Genomic DNA, 10,146 nt, shown 5'->3' with positions numbered 1-10,146 from the left:
TCCACCAATCCACCAATCCACCAATCCACCAATCCACCAATCCACCAATCCACCAATCCACCAATCCACCAATCCACCAATCCACCAATCCACCAATCCACCAATCCACCAATCCACCAATCCACCAACCACTAGGGTAGGACATGATGAAGTGAAATGGCTGGAGGGCCATCAACACAAGGATAAAGCGAGTGAACCAGAAACTCGTAATAAGAATACCAATATGCATTTATCATTTCAGAATACGGATGAGAGTGACTTCATCGGCAAGAATTCGGCACAAAACACTATGGACAACTTGGCAAGACTTAAAGGAGGAAAAAGCAAACAGATAAACCCACTGGATAAGAGTAATACTAAGAATATTTCGGTAAGGATAGAATCAGAAACAAATAACGATACTACATTGAACATTAAGGCTTCAAGGGAGATATCTGCTCCTATTCATCAAAACCGCATCGACCCACAGGGATCGAAACCCGAGTCATTAAAATATATACTCAGAGGAGATGTTCTTCCATCACCACCCTCACCAGAAAGAGAATCTTGCTTGGAATACGAACAGAAGGAAGGTGACGATGAGCCTTCTCTATCTCTATTTGATATGGTGCCAAACCTTTTCAAACAATGGAATGTTTTTAATAATTCACAAAGTACAAAGAGAACAGTTTCAGAAGCATTTCTTATTCAGAAGCCAGTGGAAGAGAATCTACTAAAATTGTACAGAACAAAAATCGAGCCGGAGACACCATTCTTGCCAAATACTGATAAGCATACACATGAATTTGACTTCTTTTGTAAGTGGTGCATTGATATTTGCTCTACCGACAGTCCTCAAACGACGATAAATATTTCGGCGAATACTGTTGAGGGCATGATCAATAATGAGATTAAATGGACTGCAGAATCATTAGGCTGCTTTTTTATCCTACCATTGCACATTTTTGTAAGTAACAATGCTATGGTAAAGGTCTATGAGAATCTAAATTCCTGGATGAAAATTTCTCAGAGGAATCAGAACAAGATGGATCCGAAACTTATAGCTGGTGCAATGCTTGTTGATGGAATAAATGCCCTTACTAGAGGGATGCATTTACAAACAAACAGGACATATTCGAATGCTTTTCAGATGTGCTCTCAAAAACTAGGCGAGTTTTCGTTTTCAAACCAACTTCTTACGGTGGGAAAAATGATATATGATTTTGTTTCTATGATGGCAGAGAGTGATCTGTGTACAGATCAGAAACAATTCTGGGCATTAAGAAAAAAGAAGATTCTCAGCTTTGAGTATGACATGCTTATTTGGCCTGTGAAACTTTCAACGGAACTTTCGGTGATCACAGACAATATCCAGGCATCATCAGAGGCATTACTACTACATATATTACACAACACTCTTCTTATTGCATATTATGGGGACGCAGTCCTAAAAAATGGTGAATTTGCAAAAAGCATTTCTGTATACGCCATTCCTGGCCTATATTTATTTATATCTGGAATGGCTAAAAGCAACTTCATTACAGGTCCAAGAATAGCAAAAAGATGGAGGGTTGTAACAGATTGCTTGATTTTGAGTGCACGTTATCTTCTTGCACTAGATCAGAAAATGAAGTTTGATAACTTTAAGGAAGCACTACATTATTTTGCCAAAGGTCGCAATCTTCCAGAATATCAAACACCAGAATTAAAAGACCTGTTTAAACAGATTGACCAGCTTCTACTAGGGGTAGATATTGAAGAGAGTATTCAGGATGGCTCAACAATTTATTGGGTTTTCCGTGATACTCGGAGTATGTCATTGGAATTGTATATATCAGAATAAAGAAGTAAGCTTTGTCTTTCTGCTTTTTTCTTTTTTGACCCTTCTTTTAACTGTATACTTGTTTACCTTCGATATAACGCTTAACGATCGCCATGAAATAACGATATAATATAATGCCTGTTTTTTTTATAGAAGAAAAACGTAGTTATGGAATTCTTTAAACCGATACAAGCCAGGGGAATTTTCAGGAAGTATGGAAAGAGTACTCTTCATGATCATTTCAAAATCCCAGAAAATGTCCAAGACCCGGACGGAAATACAAGTGCGAAAAAATATAATAAATGATTCACTGTTTATTTATGATCATTGTTCGCATTTTTCTGACATTTATTTTCGTATTTTTACAAATTTTGTCGACGGAAGTGCGGAGAACCTTCCTTAAAGGGCGACTACAATTTAATTGTTAAGAACTCTTAAACTTCGCTGGTCTTTTGTTAAAGATTCAGTTTTAATCTATCCATATGACATAAATATGTATTCAAATACGTTCAAATATTTTTAAACTTCAGAATGGAAAAATTTCCAAATTTGAAAGGACAGACCAACGGAATTAATTTAACACCTTGAAGAAGAGAAAGAAGAGAAGTTTCGGACACACAACCAAAAAAATGCCGTTCAATTACGATAAGTTCCTCTTATTCGGAGACTCTATCACTCAATTTGCATCTTCCATAACGAGGGGTTACTGTTTGCAGCCAGCAGTTCAGGAGGGTAAGTGGAAGGAAATATATCACAATATTCGTCGTCTAGATTATAACTAACACTCATTGCTTTGAATAGCTTACATGAGGAAGCTCGATGTGATTAACAGAGGATATGGTGGTTACAACTCAAGCCATGGTAGAGTTATTCTTCCACATGTTTTAGAAGCTGAAGATACGGAACAGACCAAGGTTAAAATTATGGTATGTTAAAATCACGAATTGGAAGTCGAAATTGACTTATATATATATATGTTTACTTACTAACCATCAAAAAATATATATTTTTTTGAAAAGACAATTTGGTGGGGTACCAACGATGCTGTCGATACATTTCAGCATGTGGATATCGAAAAATATGAAAATAATATGGATGAAATGATTCGGATGGCGAAAAAGAGAAATATTGCAGTTATTGTTATTGGTCCAACTCTCCATGACACCTACGCATACACAGAATTATATAAGCAGGGAGTTGTCGAGTTTGCAGACACTGCAAAAAATTCAACTAATAAGAAATACTCTGAAGTGGCCAAGAAGGTGTCTAAGGCTAATGGTGTGCCATATATCGATCTTTGGACTTTATTTTTGGAATTTGGCGGATGGGAAGATCTACAGGATGTCGATAACTTGAATTCCAAGGACTATCCAAAAATCAAGGAACTACTAATTGATGGTATTCATTTACAACCTCAAGGTTATAAAATTCTCTTTGAAAATCTTCAAAAAGTTATCAAAGAGTTTTACCCAGACCTATACTTTGAAAATATACCGGAGCATTTAATTGCCTGGGACAAAATCGATAATAACGATATGGAGAACTCTATATTTTCAGTGGAGAGGGACTGATATTCTATGTATACGTCATATATAAGTGAATATAACTACATCCTGTGGCAACATTATAGTACATAGAAATTGTGTATTGGTAGGATAGTTCCTTAGAGACGTCATGTATTCCGAATATACTATAAAGAAAAAGCGGAATAACCTCCATCATTCGAGTAACACGATTAATTATTTAGCTCATCATTTGACTCTATAAAAATTATCCGCTTTCCCAATTCTTAAAGTGGCAACTTTTCCGTTATAGCTTTCGCCCACACTCTCCCCCACCTTAAAATAAATTTCTCCGGACTGGATTAACCCTGCCTCGGTCTCATTCGTTTTGCGGGGAACTTACTCGAAGAAGTGTGTCGGCCGCTGGTAACTGATCCGCCGGACAATAATAGTTCTAGATAAAGGGGAAAAAAAATTTATTAATCTAATGTTCTAAATTTGCTATTAGGTCTTATTTCATTATCGGTTACACCATTGGTATATAAACATTGAAATTCGTCATGAATTGTCGATACCCAAACATAATTCGATGCCATATACTGTTTGACTTGACAAAGTGACGACATTGATCAACGTTCTTTTGTTAGCATCCAGAACGCAAACCAAAAAAATGATTAAAGCAATTACAGTGAAAAACTGGAAGTATAGACAGGCTGGAAGTGAGAAATGGAAACAAGGACGCAAGGATGCTGCAAAGAGTGAAATACAGGCTGAGCTAATTGCAAATAACGAAATTCCAAGTCCATTTATCGACTGCCATGCCCGCGATATCCAGTGGGTTGGAGAGAAAGACTGGGAATACCAGTCTGAGTTCCAGGTGCCAAAGGAAGACCAAAAAAAGAGAGTCCAAATTCTTGAGTTTAATGGTTTGGACACTTTCTGTACTGTGAATCTCAATGGTGAAGAGATTTTGAAGACTGATAACATGTTCATCAAGTATAGTGTCGATGTCACTAAGAAGTTGAAATACGACGAGCCTAACAAGTTACATCTCTATTTTAAGAGTGCTCTTGTGGAGGCTCGGAGACTTGAAAAGATTCACGGAAAGGGACATAGCTTCAATGGCGAAGTGTCACGTACCCAAGTGAGAAAAGCCCAATATGGATGGGGATGGGATTGGGGTGATGCTGTTATGACTTGTGGACCTTGGCAACCAGTGAGATTGCTCTCATATGATGCACATTTGAGGGATGTCTATGTAAAGGTTGTCGATCCAAACGCACAAGAGTCAAAAATCGACGTTCAGGCTGAGATTGATGCTCCTAAATCGGCAGATATCTTACTCGACGTCAAGGTTTGGGGACCAAACGGCAATGAAATTGAGATAGAGCCAAAGAAACAGCTTGTTTCAGGAGCAAAGTTGTCGGTCAAGTTTCCAATCAAGGAACCTGAGTTATGGTTCCCACGTGGAAAGGGTAAGCAACCACTTTATACGTTTGAAACTACTCTTTATTCTTCAGACGGCACCATTTTGGATAAGACTACAAAGAAAGTTGGAATCCGGAATGTGGAGTTAGTCCAAGAGCCATTGGAAGACGCTGAAGGTACCAGTTTCTATTTCAAGGTGAATGGTGTTCCAGTTTATTGTAACGGATCGAACTGGATTCCAGGTCACTCCATTCCATGCCTTTTCACGGACGATGATTACAAGAAGTGGATCCAGTTGGCAGTGGACGGAAACCAGAACATGATTCGTGTTTGGGGTGGTGGATACTACGAGGATGAATTATTCTACTCAGAATGTGATCGTCTAGGAATAATGGTTTGGCAGGATTTCATGTTTGCATGTGCTGCATACCCTGCATACCCAGAATTTATAGCCAGCGTTCAAAATGAGGTTGAAACTCAATTGAAAAGGTTGAGAAACCACTGTTGTTTGAGTATTTTTGCTGGAAACAACGAAGATTATCAGGTGGCCGAGAGCTGCAATTTGGATTGGGACAAGGATGACCATTCTGGTGATTACACTAAAACATCTTTCCCAGCAAGAACCATTTATGAAAAGACCTTGCCAGAGTTGTGCGCCAGACTTCAGCCAGATGTTCCTTATCACCCTGGTTCACCTTGGGGAGGTAAGGATACATCAGATAAGACTGTTGGAGATATTCATCAGTGGAATGTTTGGCATGGAAGTCAAGAGCAATATCAAAACTGGTACAAGCTTGGCGGACGTTTTGTTTCTGAGTTTGGCATGGAAGCCCTCCCATCTATAAAAACTTATGAAGACTGTATCACCGATCCAACTGAACTTTACGCTCAAAGTGAAAGTGTTGACTTCCACAACAAGGCTGATGGATTCGCTCGGAGATTGGCTTTGTATGTCATCGAGAACTTGAAACTTCAGGGTGATGACTTTGAAAGCATGATTTATACAACCCAGTTAATGCAAGCTGAGTGTTTAAGTTATGCTTACAAGTGTTGGAGGAGGAGATGGTATGGTGATGGAAAACGTTATTCCGGAGGAGCAATCGTTTGGCAACTTAATGATTGTTGTCCAATTGCTTCCTGGGCTATTGTTGACTTCTATGGTCGTCCAAAGTTGTCCTTCTACGCTGTCAAACGTGAGAGCACTGATGTTGGTGTCGGAATGTATAGGAATGAAGACTCTAATCACGACAACGACTCAGAATCCGGCATCGGCAAACCTCATAATTACGAAATTCATAGTTACAACGTGGATATATGGGGAGTCAATGCTTCTTTGAAGAATATTCCTGCAAAACTTCTTGTCGATGTTTATGAAGTCGAAAGCGGCAAACTTATCAACAGCTTGACACCAGCAGATGTCGTCCTCAAAGCCAATCAGACAACTGAGTTTGTGAAAGCTTTGCACTTACCTAAAGGAAAGAAAGTTGTTGTGTACTCCCGTGTTGAAGTTGATGGTAAAATTTTGGCAACGGCTGCTGACTGGCCCCAGCCACTCAAATACTTGAAATTCCCAGATCGCCATGTCGGTTATGAAATTTTAGATGGCTCAATCACATTGACAGCAAACAAGCCTGTTAAGGGTGTTCAAGTCACCGTCAAGAACAGAGATGTTTTCCTTCAAGATAACGGGTTTGATATTTTCCCCGGCGACAAAGTTGTTGTTAAAGGTGACATTAAGAAGACTGACAACATTGGTATCCGTTACTATAATATGTAAATTGTTTTTCTATAAACTTCATTTAATGATACATTGTGAACGAAAATTTCATGTTTAAGTAGTGACGAAGTATTTTTAACGCCAAATCTTCACGTCTCGTCCCGAAAAATATTGTTGGTGTGTGCTAGACGACGTATGGAGGAATCAATGTATGGATGTCTAATGCTCATAATTGGAAAGAAACTCTCGGATTACCAAAATTAGTAAGGCTAGGCACTCGGGAATAGAGGATCTATGTGAAAGAAAGGTAGGATACGATACCGCTAACAAATTTCTATATATCAGTTTCTAGCATTTCCACGTAGTATCGACCTATTTATCTAGTTATGATCAATAGTTAACTGTCGTTACCTAGTTAGTTATCTTTAATATTTTAGTTAATTGGTTTAAGTGTGACACCGATTACTTTATGAAGTTTTTGCTATAACTAGTATTGTGTGTTTTTAAGGCTAAAGAAAGGAAATATATAAAAGTAAAAGAGCTAAATAAGAAGATAAAATGAACAGGATAAAAGGGGAAAATGCACATGCTTAAATATACCTTGATCCTTATAAGCGCGGTTTTCTTGGGCATAAACAAGGCAGGGCAGCTTTACATAGACGCGACTGTGGACGCATTTATTACATTATCTGTAATAAGTCCATATTAGTGAAAATACCGTAGAGTATTATCCAGTCATAAAAGAGAATGTTTATATATAAGAAGATTTGTCTGTTAATACTGCACAGGAAGGTGTGAATTCTCACACCTGATTGTTAGGACAGCACTATGCGGAAATATCGTCTACTACTGTGTGCTAATATTTAATATAAGTATCGTAATAGGGATCTGGGATCAGATTTGATAAAGCAAGTCTGAAACATTTTCCTCATGAACGTTCTAGTTCACAACAAGAAGAGGAGAAAAACAAAAAAAGCTTTTTTTAAATAAAAGCACAGACAAGGCGGTTGAACCGATGAAAGTTGTCGGAAAACTAATATGTCATGAAAATGTTGTTTGTATGGACTTTGTAAGGTTTTTTCTGTGTATAGAGAGTATGCATGAACTGTAATAAGGAATTAAAATGAACAGATAACAAGTTAAGGGACGTTACCAAAAAACTCAACCACCTGACTTATATTACTCTACTACATAGCGTTGATATAAGCTGCTTCTTATGTGATAAGATATAATGTTTCTTTTAATAAATTTATCGGACAACAACAAATAACAACCTCATTTAATTTGTCAACCGTAATTTGATACCTGTAGAGGGTGGTCTGAAGTAATATATTTACATTTATACTATTTAATGTAATGCAATTATAAATTACAGATAATGATATAGCATAATATGATATAAGGAGCTAGAATATATTGAGCAAACGCTGACTCCAATAAATGTTAGACCGAAGGGTTCTTGCAATTGATAAAAAAATATTTATAATGTATATCTAAAGTACGGATTCTCCTTATCAGTCAAGTCAGCAAATTCAAAATTCTCGACGTGTGACAATATGGCAGTAGCCTCTTCGTTTCCCTTCTTATCTCTAACCCGGTTTCTATTCCAGTAGATAAACCAGTTCACAGCAATAATAACCACAGATATTGAGTTACACACCACTATCGTAATTTTTCCACCTGAATACCCTGGGGCTTGTGATGCAATAAAAGTCTGCGGACCTATAAGATTACCCACACAATAGCTTATCAAATATAATGCATCTGCAGTGATCTTTTTGGTGTGACCAGCTGTATTAGCCGAAAAGCATGCAAGATTGCAGATCATAGGTAGTGCGTAAATAGAGATGAGATAATATCCCGCTAATTTGACTTCCTTATTCGAGGAAAAGGCAAGCATACAGGATGCAACTAATCCAACAACCATGGAGAAGAAAGAGACACTAAGCATTGGAAGCTTGATTCCAATTGCAACGATTAAAATGCAGCCAACAAATTCAACAGCTCCAGCTGGCATGTTCATTAGCAATGAGTCATACTCATCATACCCAAAATCGGTGTTCAACAAGATACTACTGAAGTTTGTCAACGAACCATTCGGAATATTGCTCACACAACCGAAAATGACATATAATATTATTTGCCAGTCACAGATGGCCTCCTTAAACTGGTACCATTTGAAGTGCTTGTTTCCAAATCCCTGTTGGTTGTCTTTGATTCTTAGAACCACCATCTCTTTCTCTTTTTTGGTTAAGAACCAAGCTTTGGAAGGGTTATCTGGAACATGCAAAAAGAATATGAACCCAATTGCAATTGTCATAAGGCCATCTACTAAGTATAAAACCTTCCATGCAGGAAAACTGATTTGATCCTTGTGTTTAGCTAGCCCATAAGCAATTGCTCCTCCTAGCATTGTACCAACACCATTACAGGCAAACCATATTGTAGTTCTAAAGAACTGTTCTTCTTTTTTCCACCACTGGCTTGTTAAAAGAACCATAGTTGGGGTAACGATTGATTCAAGCATTCCAAGAATTACACGTAGCGTGATGATCGCGGCATAACTTTTGCAAGATGAGTGGAGGCACAAAATCATACCCCATAAAACGATGAAAACCGAAGCTGTCTTGGCAAGAGGGAAACGTTGGATCAACATATTGGAGGGAAACTCAAAGAAAAGATAACCTAAATAGAAGGCGGTTCCACACCAAGAATACATATTACCAACCATACCAAAATACTCACGAAAGCCCATCTATAAGATGTTAGTAAAGCAGAGAAAAGATTTTAAGATATTATTTAACAGGCTAAGCCTATCATCATAAATGCCACAAAATTCTTAAAGCCGATTGTACTTACCACAGCTGCATATGAATTGCTGATCTTGTCCATAAATTGAAATGCATATAGAAGGCATAAAAGTGGAAGGAGACAAATATCAATTTTGAGCAATAGTTTCTTGTCTGCTTTTTCATCGATTTTGATATCATTTAAATTCACTGCCAATTTCATGGCCTCATCAACATCGCCAGTTATATTAACAATTTTACCATCTGCAGATTTGAAACTTGTAAGAACCTCATTTTTCCCGATATTTTCATCAGTAAAGGAAGTTATTGGTTCCACGTTTTGCTTCCCCTTTGTTTTTTCATCAATTGATAGCTTATCACTCGAGTTTGACATCTTCAAACGTCAATGCACTGCTTTTGAGCGAGAAAATAGACCTATAATGAGTTGCATCCTGTAATAAGCAACTTCTGAACCATAGTGATAAGTTTTATGCGGATTCTAGGTTTTATTTGTACAACTTTCCGGGAAAATAAAACTGTAAATTGGATTATATCCTTTGCTATACATGTGCTAATGTTGAGGAATAACAATTGGTGACATGCACCCTGCCCCTTCATCAATTTAATTGACTGAACGGCGTTCACATGTTTAAGACAATGAAAATCAAACTTCTTTTCCTGATAAGCATCCAAGAAAATGAAAGAGAGAAGAGATGTAATGATCGATGATATGAAATCCAGAAGAATAATAATCGTAAATTTAAGAGCAAAGCATTTCCAGAGTTTTTTGACGCGAAACTTTCTTAAAAGAGAATATTTCCGATTAAGCGAATCTGATGTTAGGTTACACATCTTCAAAAATCTCCCAACTCTTCATCTGATCCGCCGATCTGATTGGCCGGATCCAAC

The 10,146-nt window shown here is 37.6% G+C and overlaps 4 protein-coding genes across 4 annotated transcripts; 3 read left to right on the top strand and 1 right to left on the bottom strand.

Annotated features, from left to right (window-relative positions):
* Positions 1–223: 223 nt before the first annotated feature.
* BRETT_004044 (uncharacterized protein) lies at positions 224–1,822 on the top strand (the record flags this gene model as incomplete). The annotated part of the gene is made up of 1 exon (XM_041282543.1): positions 224–1,822. The coding sequence occupies one exon, from the start codon at positions 224–226 to the stop codon at positions 1,820–1,822; it is 1,599 nt and encodes a 532-aa protein (XP_041136382.1).
* A 608-nt stretch (positions 1,823–2,430) lies between these two features.
* On the top strand, positions 2,431–3,372 carry BRETT_004043 (uncharacterized protein; the record flags this gene model as incomplete). Its single annotated transcript, XM_041282542.1, has 3 exons — positions 2,431–2,533; positions 2,603–2,727; positions 2,821–3,372. The coding sequence occupies 3 exons, from the start codon at positions 2,431–2,433 to the stop codon at positions 3,370–3,372; spliced, it is 780 nt and encodes a 259-aa protein (XP_041136381.1).
* A 601-nt stretch (positions 3,373–3,973) lies between these two features.
* Positions 3,974–6,508, top strand: BRETT_004042 (uncharacterized protein; the record flags this gene model as incomplete). The annotated part of the gene is made up of 1 exon (XM_041282541.1): positions 3,974–6,508. The coding sequence occupies one exon, from the start codon at positions 3,974–3,976 to the stop codon at positions 6,506–6,508; it is 2,535 nt and encodes an 844-aa protein (XP_041136380.1).
* A 1,420-nt stretch (positions 6,509–7,928) lies between these two features.
* On the bottom strand, positions 7,929–9,631 carry BRETT_004041 (uncharacterized protein; the record flags this gene model as incomplete). The annotated part of the gene is made up of 2 exons (XM_041282540.1): positions 7,929–9,203; positions 9,308–9,631. The coding sequence occupies 2 exons, from the start codon at positions 9,629–9,631 to the stop codon at positions 7,929–7,931; spliced, it is 1,599 nt and encodes a 532-aa protein (XP_041136379.1).
* Between the last annotated feature and the right edge of the window lie 515 nt (positions 9,632–10,146).

The sequence above is a fragment of the Brettanomyces bruxellensis genome, chromosome 6 (genome assembly GCF_011074885.1).
Source record: "Brettanomyces bruxellensis chromosome 6, complete sequence".
Taxonomy (NCBI): Eukaryota; Fungi; Ascomycota; class Pichiomycetes; order Pichiales; family Pichiaceae; genus Brettanomyces; species Brettanomyces bruxellensis.
This window is presented reverse-complemented; position numbering and strand designations above follow the sequence as displayed.